Source organism: Eucyclogobius newberryi, unplaced genomic scaffold, assembly GCF_026437365.1.
Source record: "Eucyclogobius newberryi isolate DKJ021-1_F unplaced genomic scaffold, fEucNew1.0.hap1 SCAF_14, whole genome shotgun sequence".
In the NCBI taxonomy this organism is placed as follows: Eukaryota; Metazoa; Chordata; class Actinopteri; order Gobiiformes; family Gobiidae; genus Eucyclogobius; species Eucyclogobius newberryi.
In genome coordinates, this window is record NW_027315768.1 from 21,969,159 (window position 1) to 21,993,966 (window position 24,808).

The 24,808-nt window shown below is 38.7% G+C and overlaps 1 protein-coding gene across 4 annotated transcripts in view; it reads left to right on the plus strand.

The window, feature by feature from the left end:
* The first annotated feature begins 18,610 nt into the window (after positions 1–18,610).
* Positions 18,611–24,808, plus strand: part of dgkg (diacylglycerol kinase, gamma) — a 62,552-nt gene continuing 56,354 nt past the window's right edge. For all 4 annotated transcript variants that reach the window (XM_072444999.1, XM_072445001.1, XM_072445000.1 and 1 more), the window contains exons 1-2: positions 18,611–19,002; positions 22,529–22,605. In XM_072444999.1, the coding sequence (XP_072301100.1) occupies positions 18,936–19,002; positions 22,529–22,605 (144 nt within the window). In that variant the 5' untranslated portion in view covers positions 18,611–18,935. The remainder of the gene's footprint in view (positions 19,003–22,528; positions 22,606–24,808) is intronic.

The window sequence follows — 24,808 nt, forward strand, 5'->3', positions numbered from 1 at the left end:
TAGTGACTTCACATTACTGATAATCAAAGGCACAATAGATTTGTTGGCCCTGTTCAAATCCTGCCTGCAGTGCAACTCACTTGGTATCTCAAAAAAAGAAATCCATTGAAGTTTAATGTGCAAAAGACAACCCAAGCTAATAAAAATGACTATATTAACAACCGATTGTGTGCAAAATGTGGAATATTGTCCAAGAATTTTCAAATCCAACTAACAGCATCTATGGAGGTCTAATGCATTTGAATATTTAAAAAACAATTAATGCATTTTCTTTTGAATTAAACATGAAATAATTGAAAAGAGGCTTTAAATAATTCAGAGAGTTTGTAGGGAGCTGAGGTCAGCGCTATAAGGCCGCAAATCTGTAACGAGAACACCACTTGTACAAATTTAGACAACCTACATCGTTTGTATCAGTGCACATCATATTTTTATGACCTTCATTGTTTTTTAAATTTGTTGTTGTTAGAGTTGTTTACTCACTTTATTTTTTTTTAATTGTATATAGATTTAAGAAGTTTAACAATGAATTTGTGACAGTTTAAATTAAGAATAATACAACTTAAATAAAGATCATGTAACATGAAATGGCAACAACAGCCAACAGATTCATTCTTGACTCAGAGTTATCATCTTCTCAGACCAATTCAACTAAGAGTGCTCACCAAAGCTGTGGTGATTGTCTCAGGGTTTGGGTTAACTTTGTGAAACTAGAAACAAGTTCACTTTTTTTCAAGGTTAACTCCAGATTAAACCTGCCTCTTAAAACATTTGGCAGATGAGAAACATGAACAATACAAATGGACAGAAATGGATGCTGTTTTGGGGGTTCTGGCGATGTGGGCTGTAGACTCCCGGGCCTCCATACTCCCATCTAGGAGAGAAATTAGAATAATTAGAACAATTAAAAAAGGGCGGGAGGGAGTGGCACAACATCATGAACACAGGTGTATATGATCTGGATGCTTAAATAGTGTAGCCGCAGGAAGGGGCGTGGTCCTGCTCCCGAACTTAAGATAACAAACTTCTTCATTTAAAGAATTATCATCTTAAAAAGGCTTTTATTTTATTGGACTATTGAAAATTCTGTAAGGTCTGACCATCCACTAAGATGTTTTATTATTCTTGTGCTGGTTGAAGCCAATATTAACCAGGTTTATTGACATTTCTGGAACCTGCTTTGCAGCTGATCCATCATGACTGCAGAGCCTGCAGGCTTGTGTTTTCTCATTAGTGGTCAGTGAGTGAGTGCTGAAGTGTGGCGGTGACATCAAACAGGGGCTTACATCGGGCCCATCAAATACACCACTCCATATTAGTGTCCTTCACTGCCTTGTGCACTTAACCTGTCCAATGGGACCCACCCACCATGGCACACAACAGGTTAAGAGTGATAATGGAATCACTACAGTTCAGTTATTATTCAGTCATTTCATTTTTTCAACAATGAGTGACTCCAATTTCATTTTTACTGTGTTCTATAATTTAAACATAATTAATGAATAACATTTCATTTGTCAAAACCCCCTGACGATGGAGCTCAACAGTGACCGCCCACCAGGTTCCAGAAGTACATTTTCAATTTATTTTCTCCATTGGGATTCCAAAGAAAATAAATAAATGATAATACTAATGTTCGAAAGCTTGCTCAAGACTAATTTTACTCATTAGTAACTAATGAGCATGAGACCTATACATTTACTGTTTCTGAAATTGTATAAACCAGTAACTTATGAAAACATTTTGCTAAATTTGAGGTTTTACATGTTTTTGGACTGAAAACAACTGCGTTATGGACATTAGTTACCACATAGCTGCTTAGCTGCTTGTCTTGATATTTTCATTTCACCAGAACCCTTTGGCAAAAATGATTTAGAAATGTACTTCCAGAACCACTGCAGACTTTGAAGTGGACTGTCCAGCTAGTTAGTACATAAGTTTGCACCCACATACAGTAAAGAATATTTTTTCACTAAATCATTCAATTCAGCCTTGGGAAAAACTCACTAAAACAAGCTTCCAACAGTTACACTAGTATGCAATTAAGCAACAAGATTTCATAAGCCAATGTACTTGAGTTGATAAATAAAAATGTTAATAAGTTGTATCGAATCATTCAGCAAACAACTGGTCAAATTAAATAGGACAATTAGGAGCCGGTATTTGCATTTGAAGTCTCAGCACAGCATTGTGGATGCTCTTTGTCAAGTCATTGTTACTTCCTTGTGAGTGGTGCTGACCTTTACATCCAGACGTCTGTCCTCTTGTTTGCTGTGCACATCCCTCTCTTCAGGGAATACATTCTGCCACAAAATGCTGCTCTGTGAGGCAAGGCATTGAAAAAACACAGACCAGTGACTATAGTCTTGATGTAAAATAATTTTATGGACAAAATAAACTATCATTTGGCACCTTAAAAATGTGGCTAAAATATGAGCTAATCGTCCAATCGTCAAGAACAGCTCATCAAAGGGTCAATTTACAGGTTGCTTCTCATAAGTCATAAGCCTTGATATATCTGGATATGAAATACAATGTTGTGCGTAGTCAATCGATATGTCAACGCTTGAATCACTTTTTCCATTTTATGTCAAGCAACCAGTCTGATAGAAATGTAAAAGGTCAGCGCCTCACTTTGTATTTGTACCAGTTGTAGAGAAGAGCTCACAATCGACATGCATCTTTGTGTTTTAATGTACCCCGCTTAAGGCCCAAAGTCACCCGTGACCCCGAACAAAAAAGCAGTAGAAAATGAATGAATGAGATGGTGCAAGCTGCTCAATATTCGAATACTGCATGAATCCCTTTATTGGCATGTGATGAATCAGGATTATCTGCAAGGAGGATTTACAGGAGCAAATGTTAATGACTTGCATTAGATACAGTAAATTATCATAGTCTGTAGAGTGGAACTGATAACATAGCAACCAGTGCACTTCAATTATAATATTAGTTTCATAAATACAATGTTATGATAAACAGCCACTGTTTAGAAATTAAATATGAAATACTTTCTTTAACATGGTAAATATACTCAATGCTCAGAAGTGGACTATGACATGTCACATTTAGCCATGGTAAATTATATTATGTTGAACAATGGCTCTGAGCAAGAGTCGCATGTTGAACTGCATCTTCATATTCTTTACATTACAACTATTTTCAACCAACTACATTTTCAATGTGCGGAAATGTAGAACTGTCAGTGTGGCATAAACATGATAAAGCTTCAAGTTAAAACAACAAGAACATATTTTGCGTAAAAGTTAGGCCTTTATCAATTGTTGAAAAGCATTTAGTATAACTCAAGAGCGCACATGGAAATGTGAAATGGAACATCTTGTCTGTGGCTGATTACATGCGCATTGAAGCAATATATCTAAAAGATAGAGTGTGTGTGTGTGTGTGTGTGTGTGTGTGTGTGTGCGTGCGTGCGTGTGTGTGTGTGTGTGTGTGTGTGTGTGCGTGCGTGTGTGTGTGTGTCACTAAACATAAGCAAAATGTGTGTGATTTTTCCCCTGCAGATTGCCAAACAGATTGCTGTCTTCTGTTTAAGTGACTTGTCTTTTTCAACAATGAATACGAGCGAAATATGTTCATGTTAAAACGAGAAAACAAAGTATTTCAAACATGAAACTTAACTCGTTATAACGTGAAAATATTCTCGTTATAACGTGACATTTTAACAGAAATGCCTGTAAATAATGCTTAAACCACACTGACAGTTCTACGTTTCCATTTCAATGTCTAAACTACATGTTCCTGCTTTTTTTTTACCTTTAACATTATTGTGCTTTTTAAAATAAACTCTTGTATCCTCATTACTACCACCTGCTGGACTGTATTTTCATACATTAAGAAGGAATACTTCTGGGGAAAAAGAAGATAATTACACAATTGTTGAATCAAGATTTCAATGATGTGTTATATAATTTAGTTCTGGGAAATAATACTGTTATGTTACGCACATTTTGAAACTGAAAGTGATTTTTTCAGGTAATGATTGACTGGCACATAATGTTGTGCTGCTATTGTCAATCCTCAGCCACATTTATGAAGAATTAATGTTTCCAAAGGCTCTGGAGAAAGTCCATGACTGCTTCTTGAAAATTTTTGATTCATGTGTTGTGGAGGAGGTGTTGATGTAGCTTGACGTAACTCAGATGAGTAGGATGGACCGAGAGGAAGTGAGTGACTGCTGCACTGTTGCTGTTAATTTCCATGCGCAATTATCCTGACACCTCGGTCATATTTCTCTGTGAAAAGCTTCTGTGTCTTGGCTACGGCATTTAATGTGCCAAATGCATGTGGATACAGCACTCACTGTTAAATATGGGGTATACTGTACATTCTGAGCATTTCTCTATCACCACTGTCATCACTTATTGTATTAGTCATATACACTCTACAGAAATAGTTATTATTTATGGCATTTTGCAACCTTGCAATAAATTTCTAATGCCTTGTTTTGACAAAAGAGGTTAATATTGCTTATGCTGCTTGTAATTCTGCAGCTATAGTAGTAATACAAATGACAAGTAGCATGGATCTGATAAGACTTTACTCTTGAAATACAGTTGTGAGTTATTGTGAATGCATGTTTTGTGACTGATTAATGTGCTTGTGTTGTTTATTGTGGTATAGACCGTGCTGCTCACTGCTTTCAGAGGAAGTGAAATGGAGTTATACAGAAATCTAACCACGACGTTCGGATCTCCATCTGCTTCATCCACTGCCGAGCATCTCCTGTGGAGCAGGTCAACTGACTCAAACAATCAAACAATCAAAGTTTATTTGTTGAGCACAGTTTATAGAAAAGTAACTCAAAGTACTTTACAATAGTAAAAACATAATAAAATCACAATACAATACAAATACAATACAAACACTAAAATAAAAGCATTCATAATTAATTTCAAATGTAATTAAAATGAATGAATAGCAGAAAAATGCCTTCACTCAACCCGTGACCTTTAATCTTCAAATTAAAATCTTCTATTGTTTCACAATGGCTTAATACGTTGTTAGTCATAATGTAGAAGACACTTTGAATATACCCACACTGTGATTGGAAAGACATAACTGTCTCTTTTAGTGTAAAAAAGCTCTGAGTAGAAGATTGGTCATCTCAAGGGACTTATGCAAATACATTTGAATTAGAAATGAGAGATGGGTCTGTACCCGGGGGTGAAGCACAACATTCTGGCCCACAACGCTTGAAACGCTGAAGGCTGAAGATGTTAGTTGTCCTAACATTACATGACTTATTATTTACTGTATGTTGGGTGTTGGTTATTGCTGGTGGAAATGTTATTGGATAAAAAAATAAAATGCAATGGTTTAATTAGTTCTAATTTGATTGCAATGTTAAACGTGTAGGAAACATCATAAATCACAGGCCTTGTTTAATTGATCCTGTTCCACTCGTCCAACACTGAGTTCAACCTTTGTAACATGGGTTTCCTCCAAAGACTTCTCAGATAAAATGGTGTGAACATTCTACACTTAAGGTTGCTTAGAGTGATATATCGTAGATGCTCTCAATGAGGTGGCCATAGTTTCAGAATAAACCTTGTTGACACTGTTCCCATTGTCATAATGCTCAAAATATGAAGTGAGGGTTTCATTCATGCACACCAAGGTTACTGTTAAGTTTAATTGAGTAAAGCTTTTTGAAAGTACTTTCACGCAACAATTTCTTTAAATAGAAACTTAAGTGATGGAGTTATTTGGAGCTTACTGAGTGGGCTGTAACACGAGTGAAATGTAATCCAGATGAAAACAATCTGCTTTTGATTACAAAAGAGCACAGTTGCTATTTTTATCCTGTTTGTTGGTACCTCGAATTAAGCTCTGGGCCATTTGTTTTGGCTGCAGCACTTTACCCGTCTGCTCGTCTCTGCGGAGGAGGTTACTGTGTATTCTGTACCTTTAAATCAACCCCATGTGACTTTGATCTCGGAGGAGAAGAACTTTATTGTATCATTGTGCCACTGTTCAGACCTCAGCTGAAGAGTTCATTATAAAGAGTTCAATTATCTTCTGTTCTCCCAAAAAATGACAAAAAATGACAAATCATAAAATGTATAAAAGTTTAATCATTATGTCTCTAAGGTGATTGGTTGAATCGACATAATGAGTTTGCTTTCAGGCTCCATTTCACATACTGTGCTGTAAAATAAAGCCAACGGTAATAAATCTGTAAAAAAATCTGACAAAAAACATAAGAATGATATAATAAAAACCCACACTAATCTAATATCTTAGACGTCTTTAATTTCAACTTTTTGATTACATTTCTTGACACTGATGTAACGTTTGTAAAAAAGAACGTATTTACACACCAGCGGCCCTCTTTTCTTTTGCCATTGTGGTTTGCTGAAGGCAAAAGCCAATAGCTGCTACAGGAAGATGGAAACATAAGAAGTGGAGGGACAGCGAGCTCTCTGGGGATTGGTGTCTTACAGACCGACAGGAAGCAATGCGTGATTACGTGAAATTTGCCAACCCCCCTAACCCTTATGAGAATCACAAGCCCAAACACAAAGCCATCCAAATGCAGGCACACGTTTGAAGTCATTTGACACATACAAAGCAGAATTGTGTCTGTGTGATGTCACGTGGTGATGATGAGAAAGATAAACAGTGACAGGCACAAAGATCTATACAATCTGCCACAAGCAACATGCAACATCCAAACATATTGATTATTTTACTTCTTACGGGAGGACACATACGAATGGTCAAGTGGAGAAATTATGAGCAATTTTTTAATAATAATAATAATAATAATAATAATAATAATATATAGCCATAACCTAGATAATGTATGTGTGAAACTGAATTATACAGTGATATACAGATAGTTTAAGTTAATAGACTGGCCTCGCTCTATATCAAAACAAGACCACCAAAATACTAAAGAAACCATCATCAGTGTCAAGCCTTTTCCAAAAAAAATAATTATAATGATGTGACAATACTAGAATCTTTCAGGCAATATTTACTGTAAAGTAGTTTGGATCCAAACGCTACTGAACAGGGGTGAAAATCTCAGTGTGGTCATCTGAAAAGTGTGTTCGTCAGCACAGAGCAGTTAATTAACAGATAGAGCCCTGTTTTATAACATCAGAATGAATTAGGTTAATTAGGCTCCATGTCAAACATTTGGATAGTCGGATGGTGTAGTTGTTACCCATCACAGAAGTCAAGGTTTCTACACAGCTTTACCTCCTGTAAATGTCAGGCAAAGGACGATGCGGCTCCATTTGGCTACATGATAATTGGAAAAGGTGGAACACGGAGAGCTGCCCTCCCTTAATACATTCTGGTCCGTGGTTTATTCATTGTCGGACCTAATCGAGAAGGATTATGTAAATGACTTCTTTGATTTGAATATTACAGAACTTGCCTTGCCCCTTGTTTCACACACTTGCTCACACATCACAATATTTTAACAAAGAGCAAAGACAATGGTAAGAACATTGTAAATAATCCAAAAAAAGCTCCAAATATGGACACTTTTTTTTTTTTTTATTAAATGCAATTTAAGTGAAACGCAATGAAACATAGACCCTAGTAAATATAAAATATATCTAGGCTATATAAATTACTATTCTTTATAGCCATTTTAACATGTTATGCTTTAAATTCTGAGACAAATGTGGGACATTTACCCTATCTTACATACACTGCAATGATTTTCCCAACACAAAAATAAACCTAAAAATCTATGCATTTCTCAACTTTTATAAACTATAGAAGGACGCTGAGCAATATTATAAGGCCCTATGCCCATAATATCTGTGCTAATAAATCTCCTCTGACAATTTAAACAAAACAAGCGACGTCAAAAGCCTTGTCTTATGTCAACTCCGCGCCTCAATCTCTCACGAACCACGACTCGGAACAGACTTTGTGCTGTCAAAATTATTCCAAGCCACAGCAGCAAACGGACCTAATTACGGCCCGCCAACAATTACCGTTACATTACAGTTGTCTAGAGACCGTCCTGATCCCTGCGCGGGGATGGGAAATAGAGACAGTTGTTGATCGGACACGAGAGGGGGGAGAGAAAGAGAGAGAAAGAGAGAGAAAGAAAGAGAGAGAAAAAGAGAGAAAGAGAAGAGAAAAGTGGGGAGGAAGCTGGCGCGCACGGGGAGACGCACAGACGCACAGACGCACTGGGCTTAAAGCGTGCGCACGAAAGAGCACGACAAAAACAGAGGAAGAGAGAAACGGGGGGAACGACAGAGAGAGAAAGAGGGAGAAAGGGAGGGAAGAGGGCAGCAGCGGCGGAGGAAGAAGAAGAAGAGGAGAGAGGAAGAGAAAGGCTTAATTAATTCAGGCGCGATGGGAGGGACGTTACCGCTGTCCGTGAGCCGCGTCTGCGTCCGTCGTGCGGCAGCCTGAAGTGTTTGTTCAGCCAGTGTGTGTCTCTCTCTCATCTTCTGCGCATCCGATTGCGTTCCGCGCGAAAGGAACACGAGCAAAAACGACGTCGCGTTCTCCTCCAGCCCGCGGACTGACATGTCATGTGGACCGTTAAAAACAACCGCCCCGGAGGTAAGGCATGAGAGAAGGCGCAATCATGTGTGCTGCCTGATTAGCGTTTATTTGGTCTCTTCATGCTCAAATCACTGCTCAGTCCTCACTAAACTAGCATAATTTCCACCGCCTTTCGATGTGCTCGGTTCCCAGCCATGTGCACTCTGACACTCAAGCATGTAAGTACTTATTTTCAACGATTATCTGTGCGTTTATGGTTAGTATACGTGTGTGTCGTGGGCATGGAAGTCTTGGTTGCAGTAGGACACTGTGTGGGAACCAGTTCTGTTCACACAGGACAAGAAGAGTTAGATCACTGCTTAGACTGACACTGTGAAGAGACATACGCTCCTCCCAAGCAGCAAGCGGCAACAAACCTGATTTTAAATGCAATCAACGAGCATTGAATGTCATTTGAGTGTATGTTTTTTGATCCCAGCCCCCCCCCCTCATCATGCAACCGCTAAATGCAACGCTTATTTATTCCTTGACAGCAGCTCGGTTGGTGATAAACTCTTGCAGATCAGTGCCCGGCTGTGGCAGGGGCAGAGCTGGAGGCAGAGGCGGCAAATAGAGAAGGTGAAGTGAGAGGAGACTGGGGACGAGTTGGATTAGGGGATCTGTTTCTGTCATGCAGGGAACGGTCGGTACAGGTCTTGCAAAGGCACCGGACTGAAGCACCCTCTGCAGGACTTGTGCCCGGGTCGTTCACGTCAGAGGCACATTGGCAGGACGGCCGGCTGGTTGTGGGTCAATGGAAGGCCGCTGAGATGGTCCGCTGGGCATCAGTACAGACACCAATTCATCACACGGATTAAGGAGTGAACAGTCTCCTATTTGAACGACGTGATTAGAATGACACAGAGGGGGAAACACTCAAAGTGATTCTGGTTTCGATATTGACCTGGATATAGGGTGACTGCAACTCACGGTCATTGCCACTCATTGTCTATAATAACCTTGTGTTTTTGCTCGACTTGCAGTGTTGTGGTAGTGTATTTTTCTACTACTACACTCTCTATATTCTCCTACTGTGCATTGCAACTTCCTCATTGTGGACACAAATTGTTTTTTTTAATATATCTATATAATGTCCAATCTGAAAGTGTTGCAGATGTTTCTCACAATGCCAGTAAAGGTTAAAAGAATACTGTTGATAGGTTCAAATTTCAGTGGCAATGGTGGTAAAAGTCAGTGAGTGCTCAGTAGGGATGGGCTATATTGACAAAATAAACAGTTTAGTTGGATTCATTCTGCTGACAATATGCTCTGGCAGTCCATCGGAAAAGGAGCAAAAACGTGTGTGTAAATGCTCTCCAGCCTCAAGTATCACACAAAAAGTGAACAGACTGTAAAGCCAAACACAACAGAACAGGTATATCACTTTATTCCCTTATTTGAACAATTACACAGCTACCGTATGTTCTGGACTATAAGCCGCACCGGAGTTTAAGTCGCACCAGCCCAAAAATGCATAATAGAGAAGAAAAAAACATATATAAGTTGCACTGGAGTATGAAATAAGGTTGCAAGTGTGAAAATAACAAATAATATCACATATAAGTCGCTCCGGAGTATAAGTATTTTAAGTATAAATATATGTCACACCCCGGCCAAAATTATGAAAAAACGTGCAACTTATAGTCCGGAAAATATGGCAGTTTTATTGTTTTTAATATAGTCTTTTTGCAGCCATTTTAATAGTTCAATCATAGACAATATACTCGATAATCTAATATAGCATATTTCCAAAATGTCTGATACATCTCCCACATCTCTGGTTTGTTTTTGCTGGGAGTTGTTGGGCTATTGGTAAATTTGATTGAAAAGTAATGACACACATCTGAAGAAAAGTAACAATTGAATGATTTGTAGTGGGCTTTGTCCGTTATAGGGGCTTTGTGGTGAACAAATAGATCCCTGCCTAAGCTTTGGAGGTTTACTGAAAACACATTCCTCATTCACGCTTTATGTTTTGTCCTGAATGAATGAACCTAAACCTGCTGCATTGAATGAACATGGTTAGAGAGTCTACGCCCGTAAGATTAGATGGCGATACACTGCAGGCCACTGTAGAAGGAAAATGATTCACCTTAAAATAACTCTTGAATTGATTGAGTCTGCGAGGAGCCTCCCTGGGGCCAGAACCAAACCTCCTGAAGGGTCCACAGGCCAGCCTCAGTCAGACTGCGCTGGCTCCAACTGACCATCTCCTGAATGTCTGCGCTTATTGACCAAGCTCGTGCCCTCTTTTCCAACAGCAGAACGTGTTTTAATCACTTTGCATTATCCGTTCATATTCAGCCCTATTCTACCAGTGTTTTGTTATTTCCAGAAGCATATTTTTGTGTTTTCTCATCCCTTGACATATTTTTGCTTTCTGTCCATCCGCCTACACCAATCCAATATAGAGTTCATATTATTTTAGTATTTTAGCACGTTCTTACCCAAGACTATCTTTCACATAAAGGCCATATAATATATTGGAAAGATTCGAGTAAACTCTCAGCACTCATTACGGTTGCGTGTGCGGGCGGGTTGGGAGGTTACAGGACTTCCTGGTGACATAACTGAAACTTTTAAGTTGCTATGTGAGAAAAAAGCTGTGGTCAACTGTGTCTAGATAGATTTTACTGAAATAATTTCACTCATAGGCCTGTTATTAGTAGAAAAACATGTTCCCCGGGATGTTGTGTGAGAAAAGTTTGGTTGTGGCCTCTGAGCGTGTTTACATCCACATTTATGTAAATAGGCTGGCATTCCCATTTAAATACAGTGTAATGTGCTGTGTATGGCCTGGCCTTTCCCTCTGTGTTTCGCAGACAATCCCCTTGTTGCCATGACGCCAGGGCCTTCCATAAATACTCGTGGTATTTGTATCCGCCTGTCCCCTGTAGGTGGGGCAACAGAAAGACCGGGGCCAGTGTGAGCACAGCTAATGGCACATCACACTGTTAGCACACAGCTCAGGTGCTCTCTAAGACCACTGCACTTCACTGGGACGTGTTGTTAGACCAAGCAGCTACGTCTCAGCCCAGAAAATGGAAAATGTTTTGAAAGTGAAACTAAAGTCAGCGGTAGTTTTGTAGATTACATCTTGAGGGTTTTATGTGGTGATTAAATGGTATTATTATTTGCATTGTTTGGCCTGTTTATTTCAGTAAGCTTTACTTTCCTGCCTTCAAGACATCATTGCTCAGAAAATTCCACTTTTCCCCTACCCCCATGCTGCTCTGAATGTTCTTTGTAAAAGAAAAAAAAAAGTGATGCACGTAGGATTGCTTCATGTTTTAATTTTGGCACAAATGGAATAGAGGCCGCTCTTTACCTCGATCAGCTGATCGGCAGCATGGTCTGTCAATCTTTCTTTTAGTAAGTTATTTTAGATCAATATTGTGGTTTTGAAGTGTCCATATTATAAAATAAATACCCATGTGTGTTACAGACTCTGACCATATAGCAGAGAAAAGCATGATATGGCGTCTTTAAGAACAAGTGCAGGCACCTTGGTTTTATAATAATTGTACTAATTGTACACTGCTCTTTTCAATGATCTTATCCTTAGTTGAATTCACAGCCGGTTTCCCATTAATCTAAATTAGATATTCAATTAGAAATTTGAATTGTATATTGTATTTATTACAAACATCCTCAAAACAAAATCCATATGATATGTACCGGTACATATCTATATGTCTTATGACAACTGCAGGAAAAAGTGTTCCAACTGCATCAGACCTGATCTTACATAAAAGAACTCTAATGAGTCCTTTTTGTCTTGAGAAAAAGAAGATGTTATTACATGGAACATGAGATGCTTTCAAAGAGGAACAAAATGGACAAATGAGTTGTGATAAGAGTATGTGGAACAAGGCTGTGCCTGACAGGGGCAGTGTGAGCGTGTATCTATGTGCTCGTCTGGACACACTCTCACACTGCAGACCTTTTAAGGCAAAAGATATAGCTCAATGTGCCGCTCCTAAGGTCAACTGGGCCCCATGCGGTTCAATCTCTCAGACAATATTAGCCTCTAAATCTGTCTTTAATTGCCTTTTTGACATGTTTCCGTTTGACCTTGCTTTTTGTTGCCACAGTGAAGAAGCAATACGGTCACAGCCTCTGCTTATAGCTATTTTGAACTTTAAAGACAGTATTGTATCATAAAGGCCTTGTGTATCTTCATTACACATTGGAGTAATAGAGCAGCAAATAATGTGACGTTTCCTCTGCTCATTTAATCCATCTAAAACAACTGAATGTGTTGGGCACTTGTTCGACCACACTCTATCAACGAGATCTTTCCATTACAAAGAGTCTGATGGGTCATTACAGGTGCAATGGCTGTGAACAAAGCACAACAGCAGGCTGCAGGAGTCTCAAGTGCCTTGTTTACCAAAACATTAACCAATTTGATTTCCTCAGAAAGAGGTGGTCATTTAAGAGACTGATTTGCTAATACACTTATTATACATGCCAGGCAGTAGGATGTGTTAATGAATGCATTTATAAACTGAGCACTGAGATGTAAATATAGCGTGGGAAGTGTAAAATTGTAAACATGATACAATCTGAAATCTGATTTATACAGCGTCATTCTCTTTTTTTTCTCGTTTTATTAACAATGCGTTTGTAAAATTGTAATGTGTCTTTACTAGTGTTGCAATATCTCAGCCTTTGTGAAAAATTAACCCTTTGAAATAAAATAATAGTCTGGTTAATCCAGATATGTGCTCTCTACATGTTGATATATAACAGAAAGACAGATTTATTGTATTACAGCAGAAGTAGTCTGTTCCGGTGAGCTAATTGAGTGTGTGGGAAAATACGGTTTAGATATCAACTTGATTCGAGGCCTCTTTACGTGAAGTGGTCATTAGTCATCATCTTCAGCCTTGTATGTCGCGATGTGAAAAGCTCATGCAGGTCAACGCAGTGCACAAAGTTCACAATAATCCTCTCTAAAGTATTAAGGCGCGGTGCATTGTTTCTTTTAGGGCCGCTGCAAAAGTCAAACGCAAAGTGAAGCTTGAGTTTTACATCGGTGGACGTGTTCAATAAGCTACCGACACAGTTATAACTTATGTCTATATTTAGCAAGTGCTTGGATCGTGAAGATTATCTCTGCGCTGCAAATGTCGGCAGTTTGACACGGAAAAAAATGCCATCCTTTTAATCATACGCTTGCATTTTCTTGAGGTTTCCGCTAGTGTTGGCGATGAGACAGCGGCGCGTGTGTGTGGGTCGTGAACTTTGCTATTGTTATCGAGACGTTTACACGCTCTTCCTGTAGAGCGTATACAGAAGGCGTCGTTTTTGTCTCATAAGTTTGAGAGACCCTTTGTTTCTTTACAAAGACAGTTACAATTCTCTTATTTGCACTTTTTAAGCAAATATCCAAATGTAATGTATATATTCCTGTAATAAAGTCAGTTTTAGTTGTTTTTTAACCTTTAATACTATTCTTTTTTACATTGGTGGGACAGACAAAAGAAGGCTTAACTCGTAGTAGTAGTAGTAGTAGTAGTAGTAGTAGTAGTAGTAGTAGCAGCAGCAGCAGCAGCAGCAGCAGCAGCAGCAGCAGCAGCAGCAGTAGCAGTAGCAGTAGCAGTAGCAGTAGTAGTAGTATGGTGTCTGGTCGGATTTTGAAAACGTTGCTGATATTTGATGTTTCAGTCTCTGTCCATGTGTCATTTCCAGTTTGTCCTCAGTGCATCAGGTTTGTCTTTTTGAACAAATGAATGATCAAAAAGGGAAATAGAAGAGCAATAATTCTAAAAATGTGGCTGTATTTTACCATAATATAATATAATCAAATACATTTTGTTATTATTTTACAAAACTGTAAATACTGTCTTTACTGTAAATGAACATTCATTTCTTGCTTTGTTTTTCAATCTTAATATCATTATTGGCAAATATTATATATTATTGGCAGTAAAACAAATACTAGAAATTGGCACTGGACAAATAAATAAAAATAAACTAAATCCATATCAGAGAATCCCTATTTAGAAGTAGCATTAGCAGTAAGAGAAGCCGTAGTAAGAGAAGCAGTTGTAGTATTTAAATAAGATAAGTACATAACTGTCAGATATTAGTGTACATTCATAAATACTGTACAGAGCTGGGGATGTTCTTAAATGACATATAAAAGACAAAGAATATTTTAAAAAAAGCAAAAAAAAAAGCCATGGAACAACCCAATAAGAAGCTGGGTCTCTAGAATATCCATTTATCACTCCATATTGTCAGAATAATTTCAATAAACGCTAAGTTTATTATTTAGCCCAATCCTATTCTTATCATTTGATTATTTTGACTCCGTCTCCCTGCCCTCTGCTCTTCATAAGTCTTGTTCTTAAATGTGGGCTCATGTTTCTGTTTACGTTATGACCTCAGTCGCCTGAGCTCCTTAATCATCATCAGTCTCCTAATTTGGCCTTCGTGCAGCTCCTCACACTCAGGCACATCACCCAGCAAATAAGGCCAGTGTTTGAAAGAGCTAATAAGGAAGATAAAGAATGGGATATGGTTATGCTATGTGCTATGGTACAGCACAGAACTTGAACAGTTTCCTCTGTAAACCTGTGTCGACCACTCAGAACATACATGTGATAGTGTCTGTGTTTTACCCTATTACAACAAACATTTATATGGTGAATATTGTAAAGTTCAGCTTAGGAGGATAAGATGTTGCTGTGTTATATAATTATTTGCCTCAGTGTGTTGGTTAGTCTGTAATATAATTATTATTTTTTCTTTTCTTTTTTCAAGTATGATTAGATTAGATTCAACAAGTACAAAATGCAGTTTAGAAGACCAAAAGGGGAATAAATAGAATAGAATAAAATGTACATATAACGGGGTGTTATGAAACAGTTGGACATGATTTGTACATATGAGCTAGTATTAGTATATTTTTAACACGGTTAGAAAGTTTTGTTTCTAGATTATTTATTTGAAAAAGAAAAAGAAGAAGAAGAAGAAGAAGTGTTCAGATAAGATCTATATATCCATTATATGTGCGTTACAAAATATACAAAGTGATAGTGGATTAAAAATCATCCACAATAATAGTACAAGACATTTACAGTAAGTAGGGCCGGCTGTGTGGTGCAGGTCGTCATGGTGATGTTTGTATTCTGTTTTAACTCATATTGACATTCAGTATTTCTAATAATGTTGGTATTGGATCAGGTATAGTGGATCAAAATCAAATTTGAAATTGCTGTATTACCACTAGTTTGGTCCCTTTTCATAATTTAGCTTATTTCTGACCATGATTTGTTTTTGGTCTAATTTTGTGTTTTTATTTCAGCTAATGAAGTTCTTTAAGACTGTTGTCCTGATTTCCCAAGATAAAAGCTGCAATTCTACTCACACTCTCCCTTGTAATTTCACCGCACGTGCTTCATAAATAGCTCTGCGTTTACACGTGCGAGACGCGGGGTATTTTGCCTGTTTCTGCATCTCGTCTCGGGGCTCCTCGTTCTCAGGCTCTTCGGTGACGTCAGGGTTGCCAGGCGACGCGCCGAGCAAAACAGATTCCCGCTCTGATTGGCACGTGCTGCGTTCTCTCTGTGCCGCAGCAGAAGGGAACGCTCCGTGGTTTGGGAGCTGCGTATGTGGTGTTTTCAGTCATAGATATAGATATAGTTATAGATTCAGACTGGAGGTTTAGGCTGTCGTCAAGAATCACCTCATTAGAATAATCAGATAACAAGAACTAGATCTCACTTTTGGTGTCTGAACAACAGAACACCTGGTGACACGTTTCAGAGGATTGAACTGTATGAACTTAGAACTCTTTAACTTTTGTCTTTGCCATCACTTTTGTTCTTTAGCACATCATTTTCCTCATCCAAATCTGCACAGGTGTAAAGCAATCAGAAAGAAATCAGATTATTCACATCAGATGTAACCGTCAGTAATCAGAGAACTCCAGAAATCAGATTTTGGTGCGCATGTAGACCAGTTACAGGATAAGAGAAAGAAAGAGCCTCCTCTACCCCATTGCCTACTCTTCTACCCCCTGTTACATCCCCATCGTTTTCTCTCTACTTCTTCTGTCTTGTTCATTTTATCTGTATATTAATGTGTACTGTACGTGCTGTCCCCCCCTGTCTGTAAATACACCCCCCCTTTTTTATATATGTTCAGCGTCTTTGGCTCACTGAAAAGCGCTATATAAATAAAAGTTATTATTATCATTATTATTAGAATTAACTGAGCTTCTTACATGGTTTGGCCTTTAAAGGGGCTGTACCTGATTTGACTGTTTTAAAACTAGGTCATTTTAAAGTCTTTAACCGCGTCTACACTCCAAACTCTTCTCCTAAAACGCTGCTGTTTAGTTCGAGGCTGTGGAACTAAAATCTCTTTGTTTCTGACGCTGGTAACAACCGTAACAACATGGACAGGTCCAACATGACACGCTGGATCTTTCCTCTCTATCCCTGTGCCACCGTGACATTGTTTCACTCGAACGCTCAAATGTGCGTGACTTATGAAGCACAGAGCACCCTCCTCTCCCCGTGTCGCCCCAGACACCCATCCTGCAATAAGCACCCTCTTCTCCCCGTGTCGCCCCAGACACCCATCCTGCAATAAGCACCCTCTTCTCCCCGTGTCGCCCCAGACACCCATCCTGCAATAAGCACCCTCTTCTCCCCGTGTCGCCCCAGACACCCATCCTGCAATAAGCTTATAAAACAAATGTGCTCTCAAACTCTAATCACTCTCTCACTGTCTCTCTGTCTCTTTCTCTCTCTCTCTGTCTCTCTCTCTCTCTCTCTCTCTCTCTCTCTCTCTCTCTCTCTCTCTCTCTCAGTGCTGGCATGTCACTCATCTCTGTCATACGGGCCAGATTGTGTGAAAGAGCTGTCCACCGACCTGTGCGCACAGAGGAGTGTGGACAGTGAAAGAAAAGAGGGACAGGTGGACCTTGAGAGCCCCATGTGTCACGTAATTGTACGGGAGAGAGTGGAAGAGAGGCTCAGAGAAGGGAGAGCCTGAAGGATCTGTGACACTGAGAGAGGGTATCGGAATGGAGGAGCAATGATGGAAAGCGTGCACGCTCTTGTGTGTGGAGGGTCTGTCACCCATGTGAAAGAATCCTGCAGGTGCCCCTGACTCACCCACCTATAGTGTCTGCAGCCTAAATATTCACCGCAATGAGTTTATAAGCACTTTTCACAAGTCTCTCTATAAATAGATACAGACAAAGTGCTGTGGTCTCATTTTCACCTGAATAGATGCTTTTGTAATAACAATATAACAATGATCTCTAAATCACAAAGTGAAATCATAATTATATAATCCTATCATCCAGCCTTGAAAGTTGCATTTTCCGTCTTGTTTCTTGTGTAGTGTGTTGTAAAAGCAGCTCTGTGTGTAAAACATGCCTTGCTGTCTGTCCAATTGGCTTCGTGGACCCTGCTTTACTTTGTTTGAAAAGGCTGTTCTCAAGGTGCACAAGTATCCCCAAAAAATCATGTGGATGTGAGCAATGGGAGAGTTAGGAACAAGATGAACAGTTTGAAATACCTACTTTCTCCTGTCAGTTTTGGAAAATCCAGTACATTTGTGTTTCTTAACCTCAATGACTGATGGTTGAATGATGGCATTGTATTCTTGAAATAAAGGCGCAGATGTATTTCCATATACAATACATTTACAGGAACAAAACTTTGCTTGAATGGGGATCATTTTCAATCGATTGCTGTTATTTGAGATATCTGCAGACATGGAGAGTCAGACTTTGGTTGCATCACACATTTGCATTGTTTTACATTTCAGGCCATGAGTCTTGAACCATTAACACTATACTACAATAAACAAATAGCATTGTTACCAGTCCCAATGACTATTAAAGTGTGAACGGTATTTTGCTTTTCATATTTCCACTATTATGTCCAGAGAATATGATCCCTGATGGTTGCCTCTGCACGCTGTCATTTCTTTTGCACGGTACAATGGCTACAGATGTAAATGTAGGCTGTCATTCCTCTGACCTTTACTCTCCTTCTTTCTCCCTTCTCTCTAGATCATTTTCACGCCTCTTTGCCACCTCGTGCGGAGCCATAATAAGTAGTTAGCGGTGGAGACAGATTCTACCTAACATCTTCTCCCTTCTACTGAGTGAGAAGTCCAATTCACACCTACCGATATCCAATAAAATGATCGTGACGCACCACATTTGAAAAACATATGGCACTTCTGATGAGCCTGCTAAGACGTGGACAGTCATGACTTCCCAAATCCTCCCCATTTCTTTATTTCACCCATCAATCCGAGGGTAAAGTCAATCCCTCCTGACTGGCTCCTGACTGGCTCCTGCTTAGCTCCTGACTACCTCCTAAAGCGCAGACTGTGGCCCCAAAAGCATCATGGGAGATCGGGGTTGGGTGTGTCTGAGCCCAGCTGAGTTCAGCCAGCTGCAGCAGTACAGCGAATGTGAGTATTCATGTGCGTAAATGTTTATTTGGTCTGCGTGGAGACGAGACGGCGTGAGAGCCATGGACCATGTGACAGTGGTCGATGCTTAAATGCTTTGTTTGAAGAAGCAAATGATGTGGTGTGTCAATCACGTGAGGATGTGCCCGGCCTTACACAAAGAAACTTTTGTTGACACACGACCGATCAGATCTTTACATTCATAGATTAAAAAAGTGTAACATATTGAGATTTTGTTCGATAATGAAATTTCATTTCAAACAATTCAGATTAATTTTTGTATGTCATTGTAAAGGGACAATATTTATTAATGAACAGTATGCATGTATGTATATATTTTAAGATTATAGCCAACTTATTTCCATCTTCAGTTGACATTCAGGTTGATTTCAAAATATCTTCAGGCCAGACAAAAACTGCAACAGTCACACAAATGCAAAGGTTACGCTCCAGCGCATAAGTATTTGAAGTTATCAGGACGCTTAGACACAACGGGAAATTGAACAGTGCTGAGGTTTAGATCTTGAGGATTCAGCATGAATTTAGTCTTTGAAACTGGCAACACAAATGTGAGACTCTAGGCTCATTCTGCTTTCTGATTGGATTATCTTGAAAACAAATAAAAATAATAAAAAATTGTTACCTATTGTCCAATGTTTTTGTAACTAAGGATGAAAAAGCATTACATTTGTTATCAGTAAAAGCGGCATTTGATTTCAACCCTCTCATATCCACGGTTTATGTAAATTCAAAATAAAAAACTTAAATACGGTTCCTTTAACTTAAATGTAAGTGTTTCATCTTGCTTGTTCATTGTGATTTTGTATTATATTGTATTCATTTTTGCACCTAGTCATATCACAGCTTCCCACTTTTACAGCAAATAGTTGGATTGTCGTAATTACTTTTATACATAATTCAGTTTATCTTATATTTTTAGTATCTACCATTCATTACGTATTTGTTTACCTACAAGTGACAGTCATTTAGCGCTTCTCGACAATGCTCCGAGCCGTGCAGATGCCAGTAAGGACTTGTGTAGTTAACATCCATTCATTTGTTAGTCAAACGAGCATCCGTACCCTCGTCGCAGGTGATGAACAGTCGTGCGGTGGCATTTCTGTGGAGCACTTTCCAGTCTGTGCCGGAGCGGGACGGGCTTTTTATGTGCAGCTCAATCCAATCTCTTTATTTTAATGACGGCAGATGTCGCACATTGAAAGAACGGTCGTTAGCCAGACAAAGAGGTTTAGCAAACTTTTTAACCTCCGCACCACCCGGCGACACAAAGTGGATTCTGGGTAATCTCCATCTCATTTTGACTGCTCTGATCCAACCTAGTCTAGACACCACGCGCTTAAAGGTTTCTGATGGTGCGGCCGATAAACATGCAAATGTACAACACAAGGATTGGCTGGATTGTAGAAGGGAGTAGGAAGTATGGTAGTGTCAAGGAATATGTCTCTAAGTAGGCAATAACACATTATTACTACATAAACTAAATTTGCCCCAATCCAGATTTCAGTTTTATGAGGTCAGATAGCTAATTCATTTACTGACATTTCTTGACTTAATATTAAATGTCTGAAAACAATTTGACAGTGATCCACTGTGGGTGCTCCTCACAAGATACATTTTTAAACTAATAATGATGCAATGTCAAATTTAATTTGTTTATTATCGTCAGAAGAAATCTATATCTAAAGAATCTATATTCAGGCCTGTCACGATAGTTACTTTATTGACCTTTTGTTCAATAAATGAGTGAAAGAACTGAATTTTGAATCTCTCAGTAGTGGAGAAGTTGTGTATATTTTCGTTGTACTGCAATATTTGAGCTGTAGAGGGTCAAATAAGCAACTTCCACTTCTCATAATACAGACACATTCATCAACACATTTGTTTTTCACAACATTATTTAGAAAAGGGATTAACAAGACTCAGATTTATTGTGTCAGTGGTATAAAAAAGTTTCAGTATTATTGTTTATTGTGATATTGTCTGTAGCAAATATATCACACTATATGGCCTGTCGTTGTGCTGAACTGTTCTGAAATAAACAGAACATAAAGCACTTCATTTTTCAGGTCCAGATTAACCTCAGTGATAAAGATTGATCGTAAATGACGAATAAATTAGCCATGCATTTGTGCCTGATGTAAACAAATCCATATTTCACTTCTGGGCGTATCATTTATTAGTATCTAATAGTTGTTCTGGTCTATGTGCTCTGATATCAGTCACAATAATGTCTCACAATACTAATAGTATACGGCTTTGTATCCGCACAGCTCTGACAGCACGTCTCGTCTCCCGGCTTCTAAAATACCTTCACCATCTTTAATCATATCTCTCTTAGCTATCCTGATATCCTGCTCTCCCTTTGTGTTGTTGTCATGAATATCTAATAGAGCACTAAAATTGGATGCCCTCAAAAGATACAGAGCACTAAATATAATGAAGTGAACTGTCAGCTCGCGTTGATAATGAGAGATGGGAGGAGGATGTCTGAGTTCATATGCACACGTACACACAGTGGTTTTCCCTGTGTCCATTTGTCCTCGCTAAGTGTTTGTCAGAAAGCGGTGGAGGGGGTCGTTAGGGGGTCGTTATAGGAGGTCATTAGGGCGGGTTAGTGTCCCTCGACCCCTGCTTGGATATGAAGAGGATAGTGTACTAAAATCAAAAGAGATGCTAAATCTCAGTGGGACTTCCCTAATTAGATAAAGGTCAATAAATGAAATGGTGATTCTGAAATGTCAAGCTCGATTTCAACGCTCCACTGATTTTGATTAAACACACTTTTTTTTTCAATTTTATATATACAATTGAATGTAGATTTAAAGACCAAATAATAGTTGTTTCTTCATTTTACCACCAGTTCATCTAATAACTAGTGACATTCTTAAAGCTGTCCTATAATGCAATGTTTCAGTATTGATACTTGCTCAAGTGAGTATTTGTTTTGATACTAGTTTAAGTATTGATTAGTATCTGGGTATCAGTTTTTGACAACCCTCATTTTATCAATTTGATTGGTTGTAAAAACCTTCCTGCGTTCCTCATAGTGCGCATTGGCTGTAATTTAGTAAATGTATTGATCATAAAACTGGTGAGTTGACAAGCCAAAATATGTACTAGTAAAAGTAACATAAAAAATACAAATTAGTGATCCGAATAATTACTCTTGTTGGAGTGAAAACATATTTGGAGAAACTATTACTTGAGTACAGAGTAACTCATAAAATGCTTTTCAAATATGATTTATGATTCAAATTAATATGAGCATTTAATATCCTATGACAGTTAATTATTACAGAATTACTCACAGTGGGAAAAGTTCTGTTACTTCTCAAGAGTAATAATACGATGTGAGAAAACACATCAAATGTGAATGTAACTTCTTGATACAATTAATATTATTGACGTTAGATTTACAAAAAGAGGGTTTGAGTCTTTGATTCCATTATGTTTGTGCCACATGGTGAAAATGTAAAAAAAAACATCAACGTTATTTTCTTTGCAGACTCATCAAAGAAGCTCAAAGATGTCCTGGATGAGTTTCACGGAGACGGTGTCCTCTCCAAATACAACCCAGAGCAAGTAAGTCATTGCACATTGTTCATTTCCTCCTACTTTAGCGTGTTCGGTTCAGCTTATTCATGTGCAATATCCATCACTGAGGTGCTTAGTCACTGGCTCCATTTTTAGATGAAAAGCCAAAGCGGTCACACCCTCAGCATCAAACCATGACGTCAGCAAATGAGCTCTGAGCCAAAGACGGCTGCCGCAGACATATTATTACCACCCTAACTTTTTCTCCTGGCCTAGTCTGAAATACAGTTGGCGTTGTGTCCATTTGACTGACTCATTAGCCAGCGCAAAAATACAAATGAGGATATAACGTGGCCTGGGAAAGCAAAAACGGCCTTCTTTGTCTGCTGTGTACAGTATTGTGAGTAACTCTTTTGTTTTCCCATTGCATTTGTGGGCTAATATCAGAAAAAATATACATATATACACCGGCATATATAAATGCTTGTTGTCTTTGATTGAATGTCCTCCAAATGACACTGTGCATGAGTATGAGACTTCTACCACCAAAAGAATCGCCCTCTCAATGATGAAGGTTTTTGTGATCTTTTTATTCACTGCATGCAAATTCTATCACAAAATTGGCAAATACTGAATACATGTATTTTTTGCTTCTTCGCTGAATGCTCATAGCTTAGGATAAGGACAGTATCTCTGACTATGGGTGGGTGATGTGCCAAAATGTAATAATATCATCATTTCTGGAGCCAAGAACTCGATTTTGGGTTTATTACGATACATTTTGTGAGTGTCTTTAAATACGTGCATTCCTGGCATCCTAATTATTAATATTATTATTTTTCTTTTTTAAACTCAGAGAGAAAAATAAAACAAACTCAAGACATCCATTAATTAAAGCAAAAGTTACGGCACAGAAAATGAGTCCCATCTAGTCCAGAGTTTTTCTAAAAGGTCATTTCCAAATGTAATTTTTTCCATTTTTCGAATGTCTGTTATAATTTGGGTCGAGTCCTTGATTGTCGGTGCAGTTTGAGTCATCCCATTTTTCTTTCCTGCTGCCAGGAGTACGTTCTAAAGGTATTCATTCATCGTGTCCATGGCTGGGGTCCTGAGGCTCAAATACACAATTCCAAAATGAATAAACTTCAGCTTTTCACAACTCTCTGAGGCTTTGTCGTCACAGTAAAGCTAACAAACATTAGCATTCTTAAAGTGGACATGTTGCTTTGCACTGTGGAAAACAGATTTGACTTTATTACATGAGTAACAATCAGGTACAGCCCCTTTAAGATGTTCCCAAAGCCATCTGCTGCTTCTGAAAGTTCACACAGACTGTGTGACAGACGCTGACCAATAGGAGTGGGTGAGTGAAAGTGTTCCTAAAGCAAGTAATAATCAGAACATTCACCAATATTATAAAATCTTTTTGACCTGCCCATCCCTGACGTCTGACCTTTAAATTATTCTTGAGTCCAAACCAGTAGAAAGTAGAAATGCAGTGACACAACATTAGTGCAAATGTACAAACCATTTTGAATGCATGCCTATTCACGCAATTGTCAATTTTGTAAAAAGCTAATTATTTGGACATCTGAACAACTTCCTGAACGGCCTGAAGCTTTTCTGCTGTGTATTTGTTTGTGAGGACGTGACTAACAGGCTGTCTTAAACCCCGGCACACTGAACCTCTCTCTCCCGTGTGTCTGGGACTGTCACCACCGCGGCTCACGCCTCTCATTTGTCAATGTAAAAAATGAAGTGCCTCCAAAGTGCATTGTCCCAGCTGTAGTGGAATCTATTTATTTGGGCTGATGGCACAAGACGACCCCCCCCCTCCGCACTGTACTACATTTATGGGTTTCTTTCTGCCGGAGGGTGAGAGCTGTCCGAGGAGTTTGAGTGAGCGATGAAAAGAGCAAACAGCGGCCGACACTCGCAGCTGTCGGATGAGTTTTTGCCATTGACGTTAACAAACAAGCTTGTTTGTGCTGTGGCTGTGGGTGGAGTTTAGCTGTTGTATTTTTAGTTCATGTAGGCTATACAATAGAAAGAATAATCCTGACTAATCAACTACTAAAATAATTTGCTGATTATTTTAAAATATAAATAATATGAATTATTAATATTGATATATAATTTTAAATAATAAATAATGTAAGACATGCCAAAAGTGGTTTGCAACGTTTTCTACCTACATAATATATGTTTGTGTTTAAAGTAGGATTGTCAAAAATCGGATACTAATCAATAT